The sequence below is a fragment of the Hypanus sabinus genome, chromosome 16 (assembly GCF_030144855.1).
Source record: "Hypanus sabinus isolate sHypSab1 chromosome 16, sHypSab1.hap1, whole genome shotgun sequence".
Classification (NCBI taxonomy): domain Eukaryota; kingdom Metazoa; phylum Chordata; class Chondrichthyes; order Myliobatiformes; family Dasyatidae; genus Hypanus; species Hypanus sabinus.
Genome location: NC_082721.1, coordinates 68,478,871 through 68,506,167, shown reverse-complemented (window position 1 = coordinate 68,506,167; position 27,297 = coordinate 68,478,871). Strand labels below are relative to the sequence as shown.

Sequence of the window (27,297 nt, the reverse complement as noted above, 5' to 3'; positions counted from 1 at the left end):
ACACCTCCACCCTGACAACAAATCTGGAGACACACAGGAGGGCATACAGGTACAGACACTGCCTCAGACCCTGTCTGCAGTTTTTGCTGCCTCAGTAAAGCAGCCAACATAAACAAAGACACGTACCCACCCCAGACATTCTCTCGTCCCCTCAGTGCCAACATCTCAATTGATGCTGGGCCCACATATTGATGCACTTATGAAGACGCGCCAGCGGCTATACTTCACGAGGAGTTGAGGAGATGTGGTAACCATTTTCACAGGTACCATACAGAGCATTCCAATTGGTTGCATCACCGTCTGATATGGAGGGGCCATTGCACAGGATCAGAGAGATCTGCACAGCACTGTACATGCCAGCCAGCTCCATCATGGGAACTAGCCTCCCCACCATCTTCAACAGGCGATGCCTCAATAGGGCGGCATCAGTCAACAGCCCTCTTCTCACTACTATCATCAGAGAGGAGGTCCAGCAGCCTAAAGCATACTCTCAATGTCTTATGCCCCTCCACAGGATTTCTGAATGGTCTGTGAGCTCACCAGCATTGCCTCACCGTTGTTGCCCTCTTTGAACAACTTGTTTGTTTTTATATAAGCTCTCAGTATAAGGCTTTTCATTCCAGAACTAAGGAGATGTCCTCCTTCTTCAAAGAAAGGGCTTCCCTTCCTTCACCATCAACGCTGCCCTCACTTCATCCTCCCGCCACCCCACCAGAGATAGGGTTCCTCTTGTCCTCCACTACTACCCCACTAGCCTCTGGGTCCAGCGCACAATTCTCCGAAACTTCCGTCACTTCCAGGTGGGTTCCGCCACCAACCACATCCTTCCCTCCCCTGCAGGGATCGCTCCCTATGCGACTCCCTTGTCCACTCATCCCTGCAAGCAGAGTAAGTCCCACACCTCCTCCCTCACTACCATTCAGGACCCCAAACAGTCCTTCCAGGTGAGGCAATACCTCACCTCTGAGTGTGTTGTGGTCATCTACTGTATCTGGTGCTCCCAGTGAAGCCCCGTCCCAGACCTGATCTACACTGGGAGACCACTGCACTCCGCTCGCCAAAAAATCCTCGATCGCCCAGAGGCAACCCATTTTAATTCTAATTCCCATTCCCATTCCGACATGTCAGTCCACGGCCTCCTCTACTGTCGCAGGTTGGAGGAGCAACATCTTATATTCTGTCTGGGTAGCCTCCAGCCTGATGGCATGAACACTGATTTCTCAAACTTCCGGTATTGCCTCCCCTTTCACCATTGCCCATCCCTTTTTCCCTCTCTCACCTCATCTCCCCACCTGTCCATCATCCCCCTCTGGTTACCCTCCCCCTTCCCTTTCTCCCTTCCATGGCCTTCTGTCCTCTCCCATCAGATCCCGCCTTCTCCAGCCCTGTATCTCTCTCACCAATTGTCTTCCCGGCTCTTTACTTCACCCCTCCCTCTCTCCCAGTTTCACCTATCACCTTGCACTTCTTCCTCCACTCCCGCCTCTTCTTACTCTTGACTTCTCATCTGTTTTTCCAGTCCTGATGAAGGGTCTCGGCCCAAGACGTCGACTGTTTACTCTTTCCCATAGATGTTGCCTGGCCTGCTGAGTTCCTCCAGCATTTTGTGTGTGTTGCTCAAATCTCCCAACGTACTGTATGTCAATGATAATAAACCCGACTGATCCAGAAGCCTGAAAGCACGTACGACAAGGACAGTTTCTATCTGACTATTGAATGGCTTCCTAGTGTGAGATGGACTCTTTACTCCACACCCTACCTTGTGATGACCTTACACCTGACTGTCTACCTGCACAGGAATGTTCCCGGAGCAGCTGCACTTCCTTCTGTATTCAGTTATCACTTTACCCTGCTCTGCCTCAGTGCACTGTGTAATGACCTGATTTGTATCAACAGTGTGCCAGACAGGTTTTTCACTGCATCTCAGTACATGTGACAATAGTAAACCAATTCCAATCTCACCAACATTAGTAGGTGCAGTCAGGCTGTAAATAATGGGTAAGTTATTATGTACAGTTAGTTACGGGAGGGGTTGTAGAACGGGAATCCTGGATGTCAGAGAAGGTGGGGGAGTACACAGGAAAAAGGGAGGAGGGTGGGTGGGGAGACAGGGAAATAAAGGGACAGAGTGAGGGAGGAGAGAGAGAAAGAGAGCGTGTATGAAGAATGGAGGGATGGTAAAGAAGAAGAGGCGAGGAGAGACGGACGGGAGGAACAGAGAGAAAGACAACAATAGAGAGACAGGGACATGGGGGGGGAGAGAGACAACAAGAGAAAAGGAGAGACAGGGAGAGAGAGAGAGAGACAGAGAGAGACAGAGAGGTGAAGAGACAGAGAGATGGAGAGAGAGAGACAGAGAGATGGGGGTAGAGAGAGAGAGAGAGAGAGAGAGAGAGAGAGAGAGAGACACGGACAGGGAGGGAGACGGGGAGAGAAGAATCAAGTAAAAAAGATATACAGAGGAGATATGGAATTACACAAGAGATACAGTGTCAAACAAAGCTTACCTGACACCGGTCCCCTGTGTAACCATGGGGACAGGTACACCTGTAAGACTCCAGCCCATCGACACACACCCCACCATTCAGGCACGGCTGGGAATAACATTCGTCAATGTCATGTTGGCAATTGGAACCGGTGAAGCCCGAGCGACAGTAGCAGGTGTACATGTTAATACCGTCTATGCAGGTCCCTCCATTGAAACAGGAGCTGAAATAAATAGTAAAATTAACATCTGCCCTCAGATGTGAAGCAGTTCTGACCACAATCAGGGTTTTCATGTTGTGGTGGTCACGCCAGATCCTCTCAATAACCGCTGGCAGGTCCCAGCGAATATCAAGCAGGATATTCTGCTGCAGCTGCTGAAAAATAATCGACTATAAAATATTGGAGAACAATTAGACCACTGCATCCATCGAGACTTCTGAACCATTCTCTTGCCTTCTCCCCATAACCTGTGAATCCCTGACTAGTCAAGTACCTGTCAACCTCCACTTTAAACGTACCCTGGCCTCCATGACAATGGGTTTCACAGATTCACCATTCTTTGGCTAAAGAGATTCATCCTCATCTCCGTTCTCAAGGGATGTTCGTGTATTCTGAGTCTGTATTCTCTGGTCCTAGACTCCCTCACTACAGGAAATATCCTATCCATGCCCATTCTGTCTCGGCCTTTCAACACGCTTTCAATGAGACTCTCCCTCATTCTTCTAAACTCCAGCAATTACAGGCCCAGAGCCATCAAACGCTCCTCCAGTTTCATTCCTAGTATCCATATCGTGAGCTTCCTCTCCAAACCAGCACATCCTTTCGACATCACGATGCAAGAAGATTGTCTGATTATGACCTTGAACTGACATAACCTAATCTAGTGCACAATTTATTAGCTGACTGGAGACAGGTGTCTAGACTAAGTCCTTGTTGAAAATGTTTTGCCTGAACAAAGTCTACAATTTTAGTTTGATTAACCGTAGCAGTGTGCACTGCTTCAGTTAACTGGTCTCTTCAACAAGAACAAGCTGTAATTGGCAACTCACCCAGAAGGTAAATGCGAAGCATACTCTCCCCTCCTCCCCCTTTTCCATTCTCCATTCCAGCTCCCCTCTTTCACCTTCTCTTCTCCTCACCTGCCTATCATTCCCTTCTGGCAGCCCTCTTGGTTAGTCTCAGTGCAGGAGCAAGCTGAGACAGCTTTTCAGCTGGGACGGCTTTACACTCAGTGGCCACTTTATTAGGCACACCTGCTAGTTAATGGAACTATCTAATCAGCTAATCACGTGGCAGCAACTCAACGCATAAACACATGCAGACATGGTCAAGAGGTTCAGCTGTTCTTCAGACCAAGCATCAGAAGAGGAAAGAAATGTGATCTAAGTGACTCTGATTGTGTAATGTTTGTTGGTGCCAGACAGAGTGGTTTGAGTATCTCAGAAACTGCTAATGTTCTGGGATTTTCATGCAAGGCAGTCTCTACTGCTTACAGAGAATGGTATGAAGAACAAAAAACATCTCTGGGCAAAAACACCTTGTTAATGAGAGAGGTCAGAGGAGAATGGCCAGACTGGTTGAAGTTGACAGGAAGGCAACTGCATCTCAAATAACCACGCATTACAACAGGGATGTGCAGGAGAGCATCTCTGAACACACAACACGTTGAACGTTGAAGTGGATGGGCTACAGCAGCAGAAGACCACGAACGTACATTCCGTGGCAACTTTGTTAGGTACATAATCTGACCAGAGTAAGATCTGAAACGTATGTGTAAAGAACATTAAATCTGAAAACTGGGAAGGCATAGATAGACCTGGAGGAAATGTGAGTAAGAGGGAGCTTTGCTTCATGTGAATAACCTCTGCTGTCCTGCGGAGAACAAACAGCAGGAGAGGCCGAACAGCCAGAAGACCCAACCACTCGCCACAGGCTTCACTTACTCTTGCCCACACGGCAGCAGAACATGTGGAATACAGGGCTGTCTCTCCGTCCACCTGAGGACCCGCCGAAAGACAAACCCGAGGGGAACATCCTTCTCGACTCCAATGATCGCACTACTCTGTGCGAAGAAACGTATGAAAAGCTGCCTCGTGAGACGACCAACAGCAATGACCAGAAGGCCGCCAGTCCCTGAGAAGGAACCGCTGCGTTGAAATCTGGCCAGGTTCTTCCAGAATGAGTAATACTTAAAATGCAAGTTGTGGATTTTGAAGATGAGAAATTAACTAAGGAATTGTGCAACCTAAAGAGTTAATGAGTTCTGTTTAAAACTAAGTGAATCTTTCAGCAGTTTGAGCTGATCTTGATTAAGATAGGAGCTTAGTTATTAAGCCAAAGCCTTGTTTAATATCTCTTATCATGTGATATACTTAATTGGCAGTGTCCCAATCAAACATGGTTCTAGGCAAGTTTATTCAGTCTATAACTAAAGTTTCACAGTCATCCCAGAGTACACAAATTGATATTACTACACCCTTCCAAGTGCTGGGATGAATTATGGATGTATGAACCCAGTATTAAAATGTGTCTTCTTTCACATAGAAGGCTTGTGCACCTCACAATACTTTGATTGAGCTAGGATATTTTGAGTGTTTGGAGTCTTTAGACAATCCACGTAAATCTCTTTGTCCCAGTGAGGTGTTTGCTTTATCGGTAATTCTTTGTCACTGTTGAAATTGTACTTAATCACCTGCAGCTATATTTGTACTTAAAGGATAGCAAAATTTGACACATTTCTTTTTATTCAGAGATAAAAACATGATAATAGGCCCTTCCAGCCAATGAGCCCATGGCGCCCAAACATCAATTAACGTGCATGCCTTTGGGATGTGGGAGAAAACTGGAGCAACCAGAACAAGCCCATGCAATCATGAGAACGTACAAACTCCTCACAGAGAACGGAACCGGGTCGTACAGCGTGGCGCGAACCGCTGCACTACCGTGCCACTCCTGGACTCTTGAACTAAACCTACTCTGAGCTCAGGGAGATATTCCTCAACAGGGATCCCCTATCTGTCAGCTTGTGATAATTAAAACCCTGCTGCGTCAACAGATCTACATGGCTCATCAGAGCACACCAGCTTTGACAGGCTGACACATACAAGCCAAAACTTGCAAGCTGCCTTCTATTTCCCAATCCTATTGAGCTCACTTGGAAAAAGAGTGAAATATAAACATGTTGCCAAACTCAGGAGTAGCATTAACATCCATTCGAACTGCAGGGAGTTGTGAACACCTAGTCCACCATACAAAGCAGCCTCCACTCCATTGACACCAATTACACATCTCGCTGCCCCAGGAAAACAGCCAATGTAATCAAGGAGCCCTCCCAGCCAGGTCATTCCCTTTCTCCTCCCTCCCATCGGGCAGAAGATATGAAAATTTGAGAACATGGACCACCAAGCTCAAGGTGGTCTTCTAACCCACTGTTACCAGACTCTTAAATGGACCTCTCAATGGCTAGATATATGAGAAGTCAGGTGACCTGCTTTGCCCCCAGCACATAGATGCCATCACAAGGAAGGTGCTCCAACTTCTTTACTTTCTCAGGAGGTTAAGAAGGTTCGGCTTGTCACCAAATTCTCTAACAACCTTCTACGGAGGTAGTGCTGGAAGAATCCCGGCTGGGTACAGCAACTTGAATGCACAGGAATGCAAGAAGCTGCAGGGAGTAGCGGACACAGCCCAATTTATCATGGAAACATCCCCTCTCCACCATTAGCCGTATCTACTGGAGGCGCTTCCTCAAGAAGGCAACATCTCCACCATCTAGGTCTTGACTTTTTCTTGCTGCTGCCATTAAGTAGGAGATACAGAAGCCTGAAGGCCCACCCCATCAGGTCAAGAACAGCCACTTCCCTTCAAACATTCAGTTCCTGAAACTACCTGTGCAACCATAACCGCTGCGGTTTAGCAACACTATAACCACGTTGATCAGTCAGCACTAGAATGGACAATGCGTTTTTTTCTTGTACAACTTGTTCATAATTTATTTGAGAATGCTCCTTTACTGACATTAGGTAGTAAGCTTTTCATTGCACCTGTTCACACATGTTCTTGTGCATATGACAATAAACTTAATTTTGGCTGGAACATGACCTTTTGATCTACCTGTTGGTGGCCTTTGAAATGTATTTGTCTTCCTGCACTGCATCTCCTCTGCAATGGTGACACTCCCTACATTCCTCATTCTGTTTTACAACATTGATGTACCTTTGTAGGGACAGATCTATTTGGATGGCATGCAAAAGCCTTTTACTGTATCTTAGTACACGAGACAATAGTAACCAATTCTGGCATGTCCAGCAACATCCAATAAGCTTGGTTAGGTACCAAAGAGAATGGTAGGCCACTGAGGGGTGGAGAAAAACGGAGGGGTCTGGTAATACATTTCCACAATCTCTTCAAAGTGGCATCGCAGAAAAGTGGTGTTGTGTAGTGATCTTTTGGCCTTAATGAATCAAGTATTGAGTCCAGGAGTTGAGATGTTGTGTTAAATGTTGCTGAGGTGTGATTGTGGAGTATTGTGTGCAGATCTGGTCACCTACCTACAATAAAGATATCAACAAGATTGGAAGAGAACAGAGATAATTTACAAGGATCTGGCAAGGATTTGAGGACCAGAGGTATAGGGAAAGGGTGAATAGGTCTGGAGGTAGGAGAATGAGGAGAGATTTGATAGAGGTATACAAAATTATGTGGGGTATGAGTAACTGCAAGAATTTTCCACTGAGGTTAGGTGAGACAAGAACTGGAGATTAAGGGTGAAAGTTGAAATTTTAAAGAGAACCATGAGGGGATCTTCTTCACTCAGAGGGTGGTGAGAGTGTGGAACGAGCTGCCAGCAGAAGTGGCGGATGTGGGTTTCCTTTCAGTATTTAAGAGAAGTTTGGGTACGTCCATGGACGAGAGGTTTCGGAGGGTTATGGTTCAGGTGTAGGTCAATCGGACTAGGCAGAATAGTAGTAGACTAGATGGGCTGAAGGGTCTATTTTTCAGCTGTAGAGCTCTATGACTCTGAAGTGCTGAGAATGCCAGATCTGAAAATCTTACTGTAATATCAGCTTGGGGAGCCGTGGGCTCGCGGCACGCTCATGTAGGGGGGTAGGGAGAGCAGCTCGACTCACTGACCTTTCTGTGCAGTCCTGAATATTGTTCTCACAATGAAGACCACTGAACCCAGCCTTGCAGCTGCAGGTGTAGCTGTTGACGTAGTCCGTGCAGGTGCCTCCATTGCGGCACGGGCTGCTCTCGCACTCGTTGACCTCGTCGGTGCACTTGGTGCCCGTGAAGCCCGGCAGGCAGCTGCAGACAAACGAGTTGACGCCATCCAGGCAGGAGCCACCGTTCACGCAGGGGTCTGGGGCGAGAAGAACGAAAAGTTAACGTCCACACTTCATCTCACCCAGAGAAACTTGTCGAGCTTTTAGGTTATTATGAAGTGCAGCAGCCCCTTGTGGGCAGGAAGCTCCTATTGTCAAGGGGTAAAAGGGAGGGAGGGTGTGGTAGGTTACCAGGAATGTGGACATGACATCACAAGCAAATCAGCTTATTAATTGGCAGAGAAGGCTCAGAGGCTAGCGGCTGTTACTATTTTGGAACTTTGAAAGAGTCAAAAGAGTTCCACAAAAATAATTCCAAGAATAAAGGAACTTAGTTATGTTGATGAACTAAAGAAGGGACTACCATTCTTGTAAACAATAAGAACGCATGGAGATTGGAGCAGAATTTAGAAGAATCGAGGCAGAGAGAACCTCTTAATTTTGGCGACATATCAATACCCAATGGAAGCAGAGTGAAGGTAACTGATAGAAGAACCAAAAATGCCGCAAGGAAAGCTTGTTGGAGTTGGAAAAACACTACCACGGATGTGGAAGCAGATTGAGTTGTCTCGTTCAAAAGAGAGCTGCACAGGTATCTGAAAGCTTGCCAGACAAGAGGGAATGGGAAGGGCAATGGAGCTTGGATAGTCTTACACAGAGCCAGTACAGATTTAAAGGGCCGAATAGCAAACTCCTCACTGTGACTCTGTGAGTCGAGCACGGTGGCTAGGCCTCAGGGCTCAGATCCCAAGGCCCTGCCCCCAGAACACACAGATGACCACTCACAGCGCACCGCTGTTCAAGATTCAAGATCGTTTATTGTCATTCTTCTGTCCACGTGTGTAAAGGAGAACAAACCGTTACTCCGGATCCAATGCAGCATAAAGAAACAAAGTAAACATAAATATAAAGCAATCCTATAAAACAGTGTACAAGTAATTGTTGAGTCTGGCCATACACATGCTTCTATACATAGACTGACAGTACAGCGTGGGCATTCCGTAAGTTCAGAGCTCAATTCCAACACCGTCTGTGAGCAGTTTGTACGTTCACCCCATGGCCATGTGGGTTTCCTCCGGGTGCTCCGGTTTCCTCCCACAGTCTAAAGACGAACCAGTTAGTAGATTAGTTGGTCATTGTAGGCTGTCCAGTGATTAGGTCCGTGTTAAGTAAGAGGATGGCGTGGCTTGCTGGGCCACAAGGGCCTGTTCCACGCTGAATCTCAGAACAAATAAATAAAATAAGGTGAGTCTGTCAGGAAATAAGGAAGTGACCAAGTTACTCTCGGCAACAGGATCTCCTCTAGGTAGCAGTAGGGTATATGGAAACACAGTAGGTCAGTGTCTGTGTCGGTGTAGGAATGAGCTGTGGAGTATAAACGTAAAGTGGCAGTGCATGGTGGGGGGAGGTGGTCAAAGGTGCTGAGGGGCTGTGGAGAGAAATGGCTGATGTGGATAGCATAAGGCCTTTGAACAATATCCATTAAAAACTGTTCAAATAAATGATTGAAAAGAAGTTTTAAAAAGTAAACAAATGCAATGTAAAGCATCAAACTATTAAAAATTAATGGAAAGTAATTTGGGAGCAGCCTTCGGCCCCGCCAAACTGGGTAATCAGCTGGTGTGGATGCTGTGTGATGTCCCCGCCTCGCCCAAAAACAGACAGTACACCATATGCGATTAAATGAGTACAATTTATAAAGATTACTATAACTAAGTGATTAATAATGATACAGTATATATGAAGAGAAAAAATAAAGAAAAGGCGCCAAACTTATCAAGACCACTTCGTGCACAACCATTGGAGCTCAATTTCTGAAGTCTTCTGGCCACCACTCGATCCCCTCCGAACTCCTCGACTCGCAGCTCAGGACCCTCTGAGCGGTCAACCAAGCACATCTAGCTTCATCCCCCCTCCTCGGAGTACCTCCTGGCCTCGGAACCCCGCTTGGGGTCCATTCCTCGCCCAGCTTACAGCATTGTGTCCTCTCTCTCGACCCCCTCGCGCCGATCTGCCCAAAAGCCCGTCAACAAAAGCTTACATACTCAGAAGAAAGAACATTAATCCCCATTTGGTTTACAAAGGAATACAATTTTCCCAGCACTCTCTCGCAACAATGAAGCATTTCTGCTTTTAACAAAACAAAGAAGCCATTTTGATTACATACACAGTAACAAAGAAAAAAGAAGAAACCCCCTTTACACTCTCCCCCCACCAAATAAAAGTCATGTCCTTATGGCTACTAAATAACTCGCCACCTTTCCTGCCAACACACCGTAAACCAAGCACAAACAGTGACATCTCCTCCCCACACAGTAAACCTCACGCCCTGTTCCTCAGGCGCTACTTTGGCCAACTATCTGGGAGTTCCCTAACCCTTCTGAGACCTCCGTACCCCCTCACCTAAACCCTTCAGGCTCGGACACAACTGAGGATACCTTGGGCTCACTACCAACTCCTCTCTCAACCTCTCACTCATGCCCCACACTGCACACAGCTAACCCTCCCCGCTACACCTGACTCAATGGGAGAAGGGCCAAAGGTCTCTTCCTCAATCGAGGGAAAGTCAGCAAAAGGCACACATCCAGCACATCATCCATCGAATCTGTATTCTTCCTCATTTCTGTGATCGGTAGCTGCTGTTTGATCTTCTCCAAACGGAAACACGTGGCCTGCACTGCTCCCGCAGTCTCTTCAGCCTCCTGTTCAGTATTCACTGCACTTCTCTCCAGCTTTTTCTTCCTCATGACTTCTTCTAGATCAACTTTCAGGTTTTGCACTTCATTTGAACTGTCAATGGTCATCTTCAGGTTCCCTTCAAGCTTCCGCTTCTCTCTTCTGAGATTTGTCTGTAACTTCTTCACCTCCGCAAACTCCCCTCTCCGGGTTCTCAGTTTGCTATTACCCTCAGTCAGACAACTTTCTTCGTTCTCTCCAACTTGTAAGTCTTCCGAATGGTTCCAGATCACTTTCTCCAGTCTCTCCGTCTTCATTTCAAACTTGATTCCGTAGAGACAGTCACTCGTGAGCTGCGACCTTCGCCAGCCCTGGCTCGTGTCCAGAAAACACTTTAACTCGGTAGTTCTCAGCTGCTCCTGCAACGACCTCACTTCATATTCTCCTGAGGCAAATCCAAATACCAAGAGATCATCCACATACACCAAAACTCCAAACGCCTCCACATCCCCTATGGTCTTCCACCTGCCCCGCAGGAAGGTTGCAAGGGCTCCAGATATGCCCTGTGGCATCTTTTCGGACCCAAAGACTCCTAGGCAATTTATAACGGCCGTCTTCTCCTTGTTGGCCCCACTCATCGGGATCTGGCAACATCCACTCCTCAGATCCAGCACCTTAAACCACTTCACACCACTCAGACAGGCCATCGCCTCTCTGGCCCTCAGGGCCATATTCTGGTCACTGACAGTGCGCCTCTTCGGCGCAATATAATCCACACACACGCTGCCTACGTCTTCCACGGCTGTAGGGGCCAGTCGCCGCAACCTCTCTCTCTCCGAGGTGTCTTCAGCAGTCAACTCCCCTCCCTCGTGGTATTTCGCAGCGTCCACTAAGAGGGTCTCACCCTCAGATACTTCCCCCAGGCCGTACCACCACTGGCTCTTGTTTGAATTCGGTATCAGCCCAATGCTGCTACACACGTCCGCACAAGCAGCTCGAAACTCTGGGTGCATCGACAATGCCCCCAAACAGCGCTCACCCGCCTCCTCTGGGCAGGCTCCCAAGCGCACCAGCAGGATATTGGTTCTCTCTAGAACAGAAACGCTGCCCGTCTCAACAGGGTCCGGACACATCAGCATTAACGATTCACGAACCTCAGTCTCCTCCACATTTGCCTCTAAGAACTCCATTTTCACTGACCAACAACCATCGTCTGGATAATCACCGGCACTGGTACCCCAAATCTCCAGTGTTCTCAATGTCGTCAAGGGTAAATGCTTCCAATAACGGTTATAAAACAAACTATACAGCAACTTAACCGGCGCCCCGGTGCCAACGATGGCTTTAACTTGACTTCCATCCATCCGTAACAACACCTGTGTGCTTGGTCCCTCTAAGCCTTCAGGAATAGAGTCTGTTCCTTTCGGGAGTTCCTTAGTACATTGCTGGGAACGTGCTCCCCCAGAGACCCCAAGCCGCTCCCCCACTGGGCCTCCTCTAAGTTTCCCAACACCCCTCGGATCAACGGAACAACTGATCCCCTTGACAGATCCCCTTGGCACCACAAGCAATTTATCTGCCCCCCTAGGCAAAAAGGGATACCCTAAAAACCCCACCAATCTCCTGCCACAGATATAATAAGCCCCCCAGCTGCGGCATTTGACTTCCAGTCAAACCACACGCATTTTCCCGCACTGTCCCAGAACTGGCAGCGGTCACTTCGAGGTAATTGCGCCCGACAGTTCTAACAAAGTCACCAGCCCGCCTACTCAAACTTTCAACCCGTCCCTGTCGCTCTCCCTCAGCCAAGCACTGCCACTCACCCAACAACTGAGGGGTCCGCTCCGCCCCTTTAGGGCTGGACGTTATTCCAATAACCGGGCGGAGCTCACCACTGCTGAAACATCCCAACCTGTCACTCCTCACTCTCCAAGCAGTACAAGCAACCCATGGTCCCACCACCATTTCGTCAGCACTAGTCGGAACTCGAACAACGACCTCCAGGCTACCAACAGCAGCCACCCCACCCAACACACACGCAGTGATAACCAGCAATCGCACACCCACAAAGGCACACCAGCTCTTCGCCGCAGACACAATTTAAAGAGGGTGATCACACAGCCTCCACAGAAATCAACCCCGGGCGAGCACCCCACAATGTAACCCCCTGGGTCGCCTCAGGCTCGCTCAGCTCGTTCTCGTCTAGGGGGAGCAGCCTTCGGCCCCACCAAACTGGGTAATCAGCTGGTGTGGATGCTGTGTGATGTCCCCGCCTCGCCCAAAAACAGACAGCACACCATAAGCGATTAAATGAGTACAATTTATAAAGGTTACTATAACTAAGTGATTAATAATGATACAGTATATATGAAGAGAAAAATTAAAGAAAAGGCGCCAAACTTATCAAAGTCCAAACCACTTCGTGCACAACCGTTGGAGCTCAATTACTGAAGTCTTCTGGCCACCATTTGATCCCCTCCGAACTCCTCGACTCGCAGCTCAGGACCCTCCGAGTGGTCAACCAAGCACATCTAGCTTCATCCCCCCTCCTCGGAGTACCTCCTGGCCTCGGAACCCCGCTTGTGGTCCGTTCCTCGCCCAGCTTACAGCATTGCGTCCTCTCTCTCAACCCCCTCGCGCCGATCTCCCCAAAAGCCCGTCAACAAAAGCTTACATACTCAGAAGAAAGAACATTAATCCCCATTTGGTTTACAAAGGAATACAATTCTCCCAGCACTCTCTCACAACAAAGAAGCATTCCTACTTTTAACAAAACAAAGAAGCCATTTTGATTACATACACAGTAACAAAGAAAAAAGAAGAAACCTCCTTTACAGAAGTTTTAAAAAGTAAACAAATGCAATGTAAAGCATCAAACTATTAAAAATTAATGAAAAGTAATTTTCTATTAAGTGTTGGACTTCCTGCGCTGACCCTCGTCATTAGGCTGGGGGGCAGATGTGGCCCAGCGAATCTGCCTCCACCATTCGATCCAGTGCTGAGTCATGCAGCAGAGTTGGGAGTTGCATGGGTTGGACCCTCACCTCTGACCTCTGTATTCCAGCAGAGGGGTGTCGGAGCCAGAGAAGGGAGTATGGCCAGTGGCCATACTTGGGAACGGCGAGTTCTGGTTTTGTGTTTGGGATCAACGGCTTTTCACTTTAAAGTACAAGCAGCTGAATTTTTATATTATTCTATTTAAACATACACCACAGTAACAGGCCCTTGCGCCCCACTGCACCAATGTGACCAATTCATCTTCTAACCCGTACGTCTTTGGGATGCAGTAGGAAGCCAGAACACTCAAGAGGAAACCTATGGGGTCACGGAGAATATACAAACTGCGTGCAGACAGCAGCGGGATTTGAATTGGGTCACGGGCACTGCAATATCACGCTAACCACTACTCCACTGCAGTTGAGGGAAGTGATTTCAAGTTCACGGGTAAGGATACACAGAGCCCCAGCAGACAAGTTAGGATAGGTAAAAAGAACTGAGCAGGGGAAGATGGAGCCTAATCCAGGGACAGAATGGGATTTCTCTCTCTCTCTCTCTCTCTCTCTCTCTCTCCCACTCGGTTTAGGAACAACTGAGAAAGGGGAAGCAAAACCGTGAAGGAACGTCTCGTGTTGCACTAGCTCTCAAGCAGTGAGCACTGATTGTTAGATCACTAATAAATACTCACTTGGATTACAGTCATTGACGTCGGTCTCACAGTCATGACCTGCAAAGCCCGGCCCACACGTACAAATATAACTCCCCAGCGTGTTGGTGCAAGTGCCTCGATTCTTGCAAGGGTTGGATGCACACTCGTCAACATCCACTTGACAGATGCGTCCTGGGGCCGTGGGTGTGTGTGTGTGGGAAGAGGGGAAAAAGAAAGCCGTAAGGACATTGATCACTCTGCATTAATCATTGTGCACCAGCACTGCACACAGAATTATTATCTCCAACCCCCACTGCCAGGGAAGGATTCCTGCGTCCCCGTTACCTTGCCAGCCGTCTGCACAGGTGCACACAAAGTCCTCGTAGTCAAGTGTGTGGTCACAGAAGCCACCATTCTCACAGGGGTTGGGGGAACATGGAACCAGCACATTCTCACAGTTTTCACCTGCAGACAGAGGAAGGCACAAGTGTCACCGGCTTTATTTTTTTGGTCTATGGGAGTTCTGTTTGTGGGACTCTGGGTAAATGCTTTCACAGGACTGTCTTGTTAATCTCATCTCAGGTGGTACTGGTGGGAATCTCCATTTCTCTCTCTCTCTCTGCAAACCCACCAACAGCATCAGCAGGACACATTTTTGTAAGCCCAATCAGTGGTGTTAACAGGATTCATTTTTGTAAACTCATGAATTGGGCTCTCTCTGTAAACCCATCCAATGGCCTTAACAGGTTTATCTCCATAAACCCATCCCATGGCCTTAACAGGTTTATCTCCATAAACCCATCCAATGGCCTAAACAGGACCATCTCCATAAACCCATCCAATGGCCCGAACAGGTTTATCTCCATAAACCCATCCAATGGCCTTAACAGGTTTATCTCCATAAACCCATCCAATGGCCCGAACAGGTTTATCTCCATAAACCCATCCAATGGCTTAAACAGGATTATCTCCATAAACCCATCCAATGGCCCGAACAGGTTTATCTCCATAAACCCATCCAATGGCCTAAACAGGATTATCTCCATAAACCCATCCAATGGCCTAAACAGGACCATCTCCATAAACCCATCCAATGGCCCGAACAGGTTTATCTCCATAAACCCATCCAATGGCCCGAACAGGATTATCTCCATAAACCCACCCAATGGCCCGAACAGGATTATCTCCATAAACCCATCCAATGGCCCGAACAGGATTATCTCCATAAACCCATCCAATGGCCCGAACAGGATTATCTCCATAAACCCATCCAATGGCCCGAACAGGTTTATCTCCATAAACCCATCCAATGGCCCGAACAGGTTTATCTCCATAAACCCATCCAATGGCCTAAACAGGACCATCTCCATAAACCCATCCAATGGCCTAAACAGGACCATCTCCATAAACCCATCCAATGGCCTAAACAGGACCATCTCCATAAACCCATCCAATGGCCCGAACAGGTTTATCTCCATAAACCCACCCAATGGCCCGAACAGGATTATCTCCATAAACCCATCCAATGGCCCGAACAGGATTATCTCCATAAACCCATCCAATGGCCCGAACAGGTTTATCTCCATAAACCCATCCAATGGCCTAAACAGGATTATCTCCATAAACCCATCCAATGGCTCGAACAGGATTATCTCCATAAACCCACCCAATGGCCCGAACAGGACCATCTCCATAAACCCATCCAATGGCCCGAACAGGATTATCTCCATAAACCCATCCAATGGCCCGAACAGGATTATCTCCATAAACCCATCCAATGGCCCGAACAGGTTTATCTCCATAAACCCATCCAATGGCCTAAACAGGATTATCTCCATAAACCCATCCAATGGCTCGAACAGGATTATCTCCATAAACCCACCCAATGGCCCGAACAGGACCATCTCCATAAACCCATCCAATGGCCCGTACAGGACCATCTCCATAAACCCATCCAATGGCCTAAACAGGACCATCTCCATAAACCCATCCAATGGCCTAAACAGGACCATCTCCATAAACCCATCCAATGGCCCGAACAGGTTTATCTCCATAAACCCACCCAATGGCCCGAACAGGATTATCTCCATAAACCCATCCAATGGCCCGAACAGGATTATCTCCATAAACCCATCCAATGGCCCGAACAGGTTTATCTCCATAAACCCATCCAATGGCCTAAACAGGATTATCTCCATAAACCCATCCAATGGCTCGAACAGGATTATCTCCATAAACCCACCCAATGGCCCGAACAGGACCATCTCCATAAACCCATCCAATGGCCCGAACAGGACCATCTCCATAAACCCATCCAATGGCCTAAACAGGACCATCTCCATAAACCCATCCAATGGCCTAAACAGGTTTATCTCCATAAACCCACCCAATGGCCCGAACAGGTTTATCTCCATAAACCCACCCAATGGCCCGAACAGGATTATCTGCATAAACCCATCCAATGGCCCGAACAGGACCATCTCCATAAACTTATCCAATGGTTTTAAGAACATAGAACTTAGAATAATATAGACTATGATGTTGTGCCGACACTTTAACCTGTCCCTATAACAATCTAAGCCTTCCATCCTATGTTGCCCTCCATGTGTGAGTCAACATCTTTCTGTAAACCTCCAATGATCTTACTCCCAAAGTACTTTTGGAGTTTCGGAGCGAGGTGTTGCACTCTGGGAGATTAAATGTAAGGGGAAAGTGTACAATAAGTGGCAGGACCTTTAACAGCATTGATGTTCAGAGGGATATTGGGGTTGGTCCAAGTTCATAACTCCCTAAAAATGGATGCACAAGTATACAGGGTGTTAAAGAAGGCATATGGCCTGCTTGTTAGTCCTGATGATAGGTCTTAACCCGAAATGTCAATTCTTTACTCTTTTCCACAGATGCTGCCTTGCCTGCTAAGTTCCTCCAGCATTTTGTGTGTGTTGATACGGCATGCTTGCTTTTGTTAATCAGGCAACTGAGTATAAGAGCCAGAAAGGCACAGGAGACTGCAGATGCTGAAATTAAGAACAACAAACAATCTGCTGGAGGACCTCAGTGGGCTGAGCATCTGTGGAACAAAAGGAACTGTCGATCTTTGGGGTCAAAGCTGGACATGAGGAACAATAATATTCAGAAGTCATGTTTTAGCTGTATAAAAGTCTTGTTAAACTATGCTTGGTGTTTTCTAGTCTTGAATTACAGAAGACCAATTGAAATACTTCAATGCCAGTGGAAATGATAGATGCAGGGTGGATTTCAACATTTTAGAGAAATTGGGACAGGTACATGATTGGGAGGGGTATGGTCTGGATTCAGGTCAATGGGACTAGGCAGATTATAGTTTGGCACAGACTAGGGCCAAAGGGCCTGTTTCTGTGCTGTAGTGCTCTGCGACTCTATCATAGAGTCTATCAACCTCTGCCTTAAATATACATAAACCTAGTAGAAAATAGCCAACCTGTTCATTTCTTCTACTAAAGTGTATGACTATACATTTCCCAACACTGTATTCCATCTGCCACTTCTTTGCCCATTCTCCTAATCTAAGTCCTTCTGTAGCCTCTCTACTGCTTCAAGACTACCCTGCCTCCACCTATCTTTGTATAGTCTGCAACGAAGCCATCAATTCCATCATCCAAATCATTAACATATAACATAAAAAGAATCGGTCACAACACAGACCCCGTGGAACATCACTAATCACCGGCAGCCAATAAGAAAAGGTTCCTTTTATTTCCACTCTGTCTCCTGCCAATCAGCCACTGCTTTATCAGTGCTAGAATCTTCCCTGCAATACCATGGGCTCATGCTTATTCAGCAGCCTCAGACGTGGAAACTTGTCAGTGACCCTCTGAAAATCCAAATGCACAATATCAACTGATTCTCCTTTGTCTATTCTGCTTGTTATTTCTTCAAAGAATTCCAGATTTGTCAGGCAAGATTTTCCCCTGAGGAAACCATGCTGACTATGGCCTATTTTATCAAGTGCCTCCAAATACCCAGAAACCACATCCTTAACAATTGACTCCAACATCTTCCCAACTAGGGAGGTCAGACTAGCTGGACTATAATTTCCTTTCTTCTCCCACTCTTCTTCTTTAAGAGTGGAGTGACATTTGTAATTTTCCAGTCTTCCAGATCCATTCCAGCATCTAGTGATTCTTGAAAGATAAACACTGATGCCTCCACAATCTCTTCAGTCACCTCTTTCAGAACCCTGGGATGTACACCATCTGTTCTCGGTGACTTCAAACTTACAGTTTCCCAAGAACCTTCTTCCTGGTGATGGTAACTTCACATACTTCATGACCCCTGACAGCTAGAACTTCCACCATACTATTAGTGTCTTCTGCAGTGAAGACTGATGCAAGATACTAATTCAGTCGTATTGTCATTTTGTTGTCCCCCTTTACCTCCCCAGCATAATTTTCCAGCGGTCTGATATTCACTCTCGCTTCTCTTTTACACTTTATGTATCTGGATAAACTTTTGGTATCTTCTTTAATATTACTGGCTAGCTTACTTTCATATTCCACCTTTACCTTAATGACTTTTTAGTTGACCTCTGTTGGTTTTTTAAAAGCTTCCAAACCCCACTAATTTTTGTTCTATTATATGTCCTCTCTTTAGCTTTTACATTTGTTTTCACTTCTCTTGTAAGCCACGGTTATGTCATTTTTCCTTTAGAATACTTCTTCCTCTTTGGGATGTATATATCCTGTGCCTTCCAAATTGCTTCCAGAAATTCCAGCCATTATGGCTCTGCTGTCATCCGTGCCGGTGTTCTTTTCAAATAAATTCTTGCCAACTCTTCTCTCTCATGCCTCTGTAATTCCCTTTATTCCACTGTAATGCAGATACATCTGACTTTGGATGTCCTTCTCAATTTTTTGAGTGAATTCGATCATATAATGATCACTTTCTCCTCAGGGTTCTTTTACTTTAAGCTCTCTAATCAATTCTAGTTATAAGACCATAAGATATAGGAGCAGAAGCAGGACAATCAACCCAGCAAGTCCGCTCTGCCATTCAATCATGGGCTGATCCAATTCTTCCAGTCATCCCCACTCCCCTGCTTGCACCCCATACCCTTTGATGCCCTGGCTAATCAAGGACCTATCTATCGCTGCCTTAATTACACCCAATGACTTGGCCTCCACAGCTGCTCGTGGCAACAAATTCCACAGATTTACCACCCTCTGACTGAAGTAATTTCTCCACATCTCTGTTCTAAATGGACACCCTTCAATCCTGAATTCGTGCCCTCTTGTCCTAGACTCCCCTACCAGGGGAAATAACTTTGTCATATCTAATCTGTTCAGGCCTTTTAACATTCGAAATGTTTCTATGAGATCCCCCTCATTCTCCTGAACTCCAGGGAATACGGCCCAAGAGCTGCCAGATTATCCTCATACGGTAACCCTTTCATTCCTGGACTCATTCTCGTGAATCTTCTCTGAACCCTCTCCAATGTCAGTATATCCTTTCTAAAGTAAGGAGCCCAAAGCTGCACACAATACTCCCAAGTGTTGTCTCACGAGTGCCTTATGGAGCCTCAAAATCACATCTCTGCTCTTATATTATGTACCTCTAGAAATGAATGCCAACATTGCATTTGCCTTCTTCACCACTGACTCAACCTGGAGGTTAACCTTTAGGGTATCCTGCACAAGGACTCCCAAGTGCCTTTGCATCTCTGCATTTTGAATTCTCTCCCCATCTAAATAACAGTCTCCCTGTTTATTTCTTCTACCAAAGTGAATGACCATACACTTTCCAACATTGTATTTCATTTGCCACTTCTTTGCTCATTCCCCTAAACTATCTCAGTCTCTCTGCAGGATCTCTGTTTCCTCAAAACTACCTGCTCCTCCACCTATCTTTGTATCAACAGCAAATTTAGCCACAAATCCATTAATCCCAGAGTCCAAATCATTGACATACATCGTAAAAAGCAGCAGTCCCAACACTGACCCCTGTGGAACGCCACTGGTAACCAGCAGCCAGCCAGAATAGGATCCCTTTATTCCCACTCTCTGTTTTCTGCCAATCATCCAATGCTCCACCCATGCTAGTAACTTCCCTATAATTCCATGGGCTCTTATCTCACTAAGCAGCCTCATGTGCTGCACCTTGTCAAAGGCCTTCTGAAAATCCAAGTGCACCACATCTACTACATCTCCTTTGTTTACCCTGCTTGTAATTTCATCAAAAAATTGAAGTAGGTTAGTCAGGCAGGATTTTCCTTTCAGAAAACCATGCTGCCTTTGGCCTACCTTGTTATGTGCCTCCAGGTCAATCAATTGCAACTACTTCCCAACCACTGATGTCAGGCTAACAGGTCTATAGTTTCCTTTCTGCTGCCTCACACCCTTCTTAAATAGCGGAGTAACATTTGCAAATTTCCAGTCATCTGTTACAATGCCACTATCTATAGATTCCTGAAAGATCACTGTTAATGCCTCTGCAATTTCTCCAGCTACTTTCTTCAGAGCCTGAGGGTATATTCCATCAGGTCCAGGAGATTTATCCACCCTCAGACCATTAAGCTTCCTGAGCACCTTCTCAGTCGTAATTTTCACGGCACATACTTCACTTCCCTGACACCCTTGAATGTCCGGTATACTGCAGATGTCTTCAAACTGTGAAGGCTGATGCAAAATACACATTCAGTTCCTCTGCCATCTCTGTGTCTCTCATTACAATATCGCCAGCATCATTTTCTATTGGTCCCATATCTCTTTTTCCCTTTAAATACTTAAAAAAGCTTTCAGTACCTTATTTGATATTAGTCACCAGCTTCCTTTCATAATTCGTCTTTTCATTCCTAATCACCTTCTTAGTTTCCTTCTGCACGTGTTTAGGTGCTTCCCAATCCTCTATCTTGCCACTCGCTTTGGCTTTCTTGTGTGCCTTCTCCTTTGCTTTTACTTTAGCTATGACTTCACTTGTCAGCCATGATAGTGTCCACCTTCCATTCGAAAATTTCTTCTTATTTGGAATATATCTTGCATTTCCCTCATTTTTCGCAGGATGTACACCGTATATCCTTGGACGTTCGGCTCCCAATGGCACAACACCCAATCCAGAACAGCTGATAGCCTAGTGCGCTCAGCTATGAGCTGCTGTAAAAAGCCATCTTACAGGCATTCTAGAAATTTCACCCACTTGCAATCCAACACCAACCTGATTTTCCCAATCTACCTGCATATTGATATCCCCCATAACCATTGTAACATTGCCCTATTGGCAATATCTCCCATTGTAATTTGTAGACCACATCCTTACTACTGTTTGAGGGTCTGTATATAACTCCCATCAGGGTCTTTTTAGCCTCGCAGTTCCTTAGTTCCATCCACAATGATTCAACACCTTCCAGCCCTATGTCATCTCTTTCTAATGAGTTGATTTCATTTTTTACCAACAGAGCCATGCTGTCCCCTCTGCCTTCCTGTCTGTCCTTTCAATACAACGTGTATCTTTGGACATTAAGCTCCCAGCTACAGTCTTTTTTCAGCCATGATTCAGTGATGCCTACAACGTCATACCTGCCAATCTGTAACTGCGCTACAAGTTTATCTACTTTATTTTGTATACCGTGCACACTCATATATAACACCTTCACTCCGGTATTCATCACCCTTTTTGATTTTGTCCCCCTTTTACTCTGCAATTCATCTCATCGACTGCAGTTTTGCCCTATCATCAGCCTCTCCTTGCTACGAGTCTCACTACACTCCGCCTCTGTCTGTAATGCAGCACTATCACTCCGGTTCCCATCCCCCTGCCAAATTAGTTTAAACCCACAGGAACAACTCGAGCAAACCTGCCCACTAGGATATTGGACCTCCTCGGGTTCGGGGTGTAACCTGTCCAATCTGTACAGATCATACCTTCCCCAGAAGAGTTTCCAATGATCGATAAATTAGGAGTGAAAAGAGGCACACGATATCTCATATATGGATAAGATTAAGTTAAATCCCAAAGTATTTTATAAGCATTGTAAGGCCAAGAGTGCAAACAAAGAAAGAGTTCCTCAGGTGAACTTCTACGTCAACACCATTTTCTTGCCTTTTCCTGTTTTCTCCAGATCTCTGAATAAACAGACATCTACTGCCCCTAGTGCTGAGTGCATTCAGTGACTGAATACACTGCCCTCTGGAGTAGAGAATTCTAAAGAGTCAACAGCCTTTGAGTAAAGAAAGGTCTCCTTATTTCACAGTTAATGCCTACCCTTTATTTTGAGTCTGACACCCTTGTTCTAAATACCTCATCCTTTCTCCTTGGGCCCTCTGAAAATGTTGTTTATTTGGAGTGAGGCAACCTGACATACTTCTGAACTCAAAGAGGCTTGATCTACTCAATTCTCCCCTTATACGACATATCCATGAACTTGTCCAAATGTCTTTTGAACATTGTAACTGTACCTGCTGCTCTTTCTATATACCTATCAGCTTCTCCTGTGAGAACCTGCATCTCAGATCCCCTTTAAATCCTTCCCCTTACCTCTTTAGAGCTGGACCCTGAGGAAAAGTCTACCCCACTGTTAAAGGCTATCGAATTGTTCCCTGGTATGACAAGGTGGACTATGGACCTCACAATCTGCCTCATCATCACCTTACTGTCTACCTGCACTGCAATATCTTTGCAGTTGTTACACTTTATTCTGCATTCTCTTATTGTTTTACCTTACACTACCCCAACGTACTGCGTAATGATTTGATCGGTATGAGCATTATGCAAGAGCTTTTCACTGTACCTTAGTAAATGTGACAATAATAAACCAATTCCAATCTATACCCATCATGAGTTTACAACCCCTCTGTAAGTCACGCCTCAGCATCCTTCATTCCAGCTAAAACACTTCCAGCCTATCCCGTTTCTTCTTGTAACTCAAGCCCTCCATTGCTGGCAGCACCCTTTTTGTGGCCTCCAGCTTAATCTTATCCTTGCGTGGTATTTAAAATCAGGAAGCACCTTTCCAGAGCCAGTCAGGAGTAATTGTCCTCATCACCAATGATAAGGCCATAAGACGTAACAGCAGAATTAGGCCAGTTGGTGCGCTGAGTCTGCTCCACCATCCGATCATGGCTGATTTATTAACCCTCTCAACCCCATTCTCCCTGTAACCTTTGTCAAAAGGACATAAAATGGAGATGATTGTGAAGGGAAGCAAAATAAAATGACCGTGTGGTTAGCCTTTAGAACTTACTTCAGGGAGCGAGTAGTAGATCTGGTTGCATTGTCAGTCAGAAAATTGGGGAAAAAAAATTTTTAGGCCGCGGGGAATGCGACTCTCTTGTTCACTCTTTCAAAATCAGTACGAGTCTGATGGGCTGAATGGCCTTGTTCTATGTTGCAACCTTTCTGTGATCCTGTGGCAATTCAGACTTGGAGGGGGTAAATAAAACACTTGCCAATTCTTGTCCACACCATTTGCAGATGGAATTCCCCTTTACTCAAGAAATCTTTTTCTTGATAGAAATCTCGGCTGCCCAGGCTACTCTGAAAGCATTCCAGGCCACGGGTGGGTGGGTAACTCGTATTACTAATTAACAGGGTGAATTCCTATGGTACCATACGTAAGCAAAACATTAGCGTGTTGACATGTACAGCACGGTGTCTACCTGCAGGTCATTTGCATATCGGGGCAGCTCACTGATGAAAGCATTCATCAATAAACAGCAAAGATATGCAAATGACCTGCAGATAAAGTCCGGCCCAAAGCAGTTGCCAGGAGCAACTAGCAAAGTGCCAAGTTCGGACCCTTACCTGTATAAGGGAGTTCACACTGACAAGAGTAACTTGCAATTCCATCCACACAGACGGCTTTGTTTAAGCACGGGTTTGAGGCACAATCATTGATGTTGAGTTGGCAGTGCTGGCCTGCGTAAAGAGACAAAATTTAAATTGCATTGTTTACATGGTCTGCAGTTTGTTAGGCAGGCCGGACACCTACGGGATTGGAGCTCTGAAGTTTAATACTGAGAGCATCACTCTCCAAACCTATACACCAGAGCTTCACTTGTCACACGTACATTGAAACATACACTGAAATGTGTCATTTGCGTCAATGTGTGGGGGGGGGGGGGGGCACGTACAATATTCAGCAATAAAAACCGTGCCCTTCATTTAAAAAGCAGTTACATGGAGATCTTTCTTTGTGCTGGGAGTTATTAAGGACTGCTGAGCTCAACTTGACAGAACGTAGTTCAACTGCAACTTCAAAAGGGAATTTCTGGATCATTGCGACATCCAGTATGAAAACTGCCCAGCGTTCTGCATTAAATATCCAATTATTCTAAACATATTTTAATCATATACACTTTATTTGTGGTATATTTACAGTGAAAGCAGATTACATGAGGGAACTCTACACATATTATAAATGGAAAAAAATAAATCATCCATTAAAAAAGTGTGCAAAATTCTAAATATCTATAAAGCATGTTATCTATAAAGTGTATTATCTGCAGTATTTACTATATTAGTTCTATAGAAATAATTCCATGTCTACAGTATATTTATAAATTATGTAGACCATAAGACATAGGAGCCGATCTGGCCCATCCAGCCTGCTCCACTGTTCAATCATAGCTGATTTTATTTTCTCCTCCTTAACCCCATTTCCTGGCCTTTTCCCTGTAACCTTTGATGCCACGTCCAATCAAGAACCTATCAATCCCTGCCTAAAAATATATTTATAAAATGTGTAGAATTTTATGGATTCTATATGAAAAGGCATAGGAACAGAATGAGGCCACTCGGCCCATTGAGTCTGCTCTGCTGTTCCATTATGGGTGATTCATTATCCATCTCAACCCCATTCCCCTGCCTCCTCCCGGTAACCTTTGATGCCTCGATTAATCAGGAAGCCGTCAACCTCCGCCCTAGGTATACCCAGCGAGTTGGCCTACACAGCCGTCTGTGGCATATTGATTAGAATTAGATGTGTAAACTAGAGTGCAAAAAGATGAGATGTGAACTCAACTCAACTCACTTAGAGGGGTGAAAGGTGGATGTGGTGATAAAGTCTCCCCTTGACTCAAGAATCTCGAACTAAGGGTCATGGCCCTGCAGTTAAGGGGAAGACCTGAGACACAAATGTCTGCACACAAAGATACCAATTCTTCAGGATTCTCAGTTGCAGAGATGTGGAGGCTGGGCAGTGACCTGATCCACAGCAAGCATCAGACAGCTTTCTGGGATTTTGGGGAATTATCACATATAAGGACTGTGCAGGAAAATGAAACCAAGTTAAATGATCAGCCATGCCCTCAACGAATGGCAGGAAGGGCAAGATGGCCAACTTATACCCTTGTTTCTTACGAGAATCAGATTTATTATCATTGTCCTATCTGACATGAATATTACAGGAGCCTATAATACAAAATGACGACTGGGGTAAAATCTCTCTCTACCCACCTCGAAAGCCTTCTTTGCATTTGCAAAGGTAACCGTTCACCAGGTCAGTACAGGTCCCTCCATTCTGGCAGGGGTTGGAATTACATTCATCCTTGTCGATGTCGCAGTTCATTCCAGTCCATCCAGCCTCACAATCACACCTGTACCTGGACATGAGTTGTTGCAATTAATTCGGTTCAAGAACAGCGAATCAGAACACGTTCAGGAGTAAAGTGAGAGGAAGGGGCTCCGGGGGCGGGAAGAAGGGGTGGATTGCCAGGGGGTATGGGACAGTGAGAGAGAAAGAGTACAGACAAGGGGATGGGAAAAAATAAATGATATAAAGGAGAAAATGAGCAAGAGGAGGGAAAGGAGTTGCAATGAAAGCTATGTTTTCCCACTGGAAACAGCAGAATGAACGACTTGCTCCACTTAGCGGGTGAGTGCGAGAATCAGACTTGCTCCAAAAAGCTGGAGTGAAGGAGACAGAGAAGTCCTTCCCTGATCAGTGATTCATGATCCCTATCACGGAAACCGTAAGAACTGAATGAAAGAGCATCCTTACTCGGCAACTTCAGCCCAACTCGTTCATCAGGAAGCCAATGGAACACTGGCCTTCCACTCCATTCCCATTGTTTAACCTAATCCCATGGGATTCCTGACCGGAGGCTCAACTCCTTCACTTTTCCGGGAAGGACTCTGTACCTCTGAGAGAGGGGCAGGATGGAGCCAGCTGGGCTCTCAGGCCACAGTCAGTGCTTCCTGACTGAGGAACGAGAGGGAGGGTCCGGGACCCCGTTGTCTTACCCGTTAACATCGTCGTGGCATGATCCATGTACACAGGGGCTGCTGCTGCATTCATCCACCTCAGAGTAACACAGGGGATCATGGTAACCCTCTGGGCAAAGGCAGGAGAAGCTGCCCTCACCGTCAATGCACGTGCCACCATTCTGGCACGGACTTGAAGCACACTCATCGATTTTAAATTTGCACTGCGGCCCTGGATGAAGGGAGGGACATTTTTTTAAAAACAAGGTTAGAGAGCACCAGTGTAAGAACATATGAAACAGGAGCAGGAGTCGGCCATCTGGCCTGGTGAACCTTCTCAATAAATCATCGCTGATCTGGCTGTGGACTCACCTCCAACCACCTGCCTTTCCCCCATAAACCTTAAATCCCCTGCTATGTAAAAATCTGCCTGTGTCATAAATGAAGTAGTTTCTACTGCATCCCTGGGCAGAGAATTCCACAGATCCACAGTTGCTCTACAATACAATAGGCAATATCACAATCAGTACCTTGTTCCTGCCTTCTCCCCATATCCCTGGACTCTGTTACCTTTAAGAGCTCTATCTAAATCATTTTAAAAATCAGCCAGAGAATTGGCCTCCACTGCCTTCTGAGGCAGAGCATTCCACAGATTCACAACTCTCTGGGTGAAAAAGATTTTCCTCAACTCCGTTCTAAACGAATACGCCTTATTCTTAAACAGTGGCCTCTGGCTCTGGACTCCCCCAACATCGGGAACTTGTTTCCCGCCTCCAGTGTGTCCAATCCCTTAATAATCTTACATGTTTCAATCAGATCCTCTCTCATCCTTCTAAATTCCAGTGTATACAAGCCAAGTCGCTCCAATCTTTCAACATATGACAGTCCCGCCATCCCGGGAATTAACCTCGTGAACCTACGCTGCACTCCCTCAATAGCAAGAATATACTTTCTCAAACTGGGAGACCAAAACTGCACACAATTCTTCAT

General features: G+C 46.0%; 1 protein-coding gene across 4 annotated transcripts in view; it reads right to left on the bottom strand.

The window, feature by feature from the left end:
* notch3 (notch receptor 3) overlaps positions 1–27,297 on the bottom strand; it is a 211,736-nt gene that overhangs the window by 37,056 nt on the left and 147,383 nt on the right. For 2 of the 4 annotated variants that reach the window (XM_059992029.1, XM_059992030.1), the window contains exons 13-19: positions 26,347–26,539; positions 25,561–25,706; positions 23,908–24,021; positions 14,479–14,598; positions 14,173–14,325; positions 7,621–7,849; positions 2,508–2,709 (exon numbers count right to left, since the gene is read on the bottom strand). In XM_059992029.1, the coding sequence (XP_059848012.1) occupies positions 2,508–2,709; positions 7,621–7,849; positions 14,173–14,325; positions 14,479–14,598; positions 23,908–24,021; positions 25,561–25,706; positions 26,347–26,539 (1,157 nt within the window). The remainder of the gene's footprint in view (positions 1–2,507; positions 2,710–7,620; positions 7,850–14,172; positions 14,326–14,478; positions 14,599–23,907; positions 24,022–25,560; positions 25,707–26,346; positions 26,540–27,297) is intronic. The other 2 variants (XM_059992031.1, XM_059992032.1) reach the window with 1 other exon arrangement.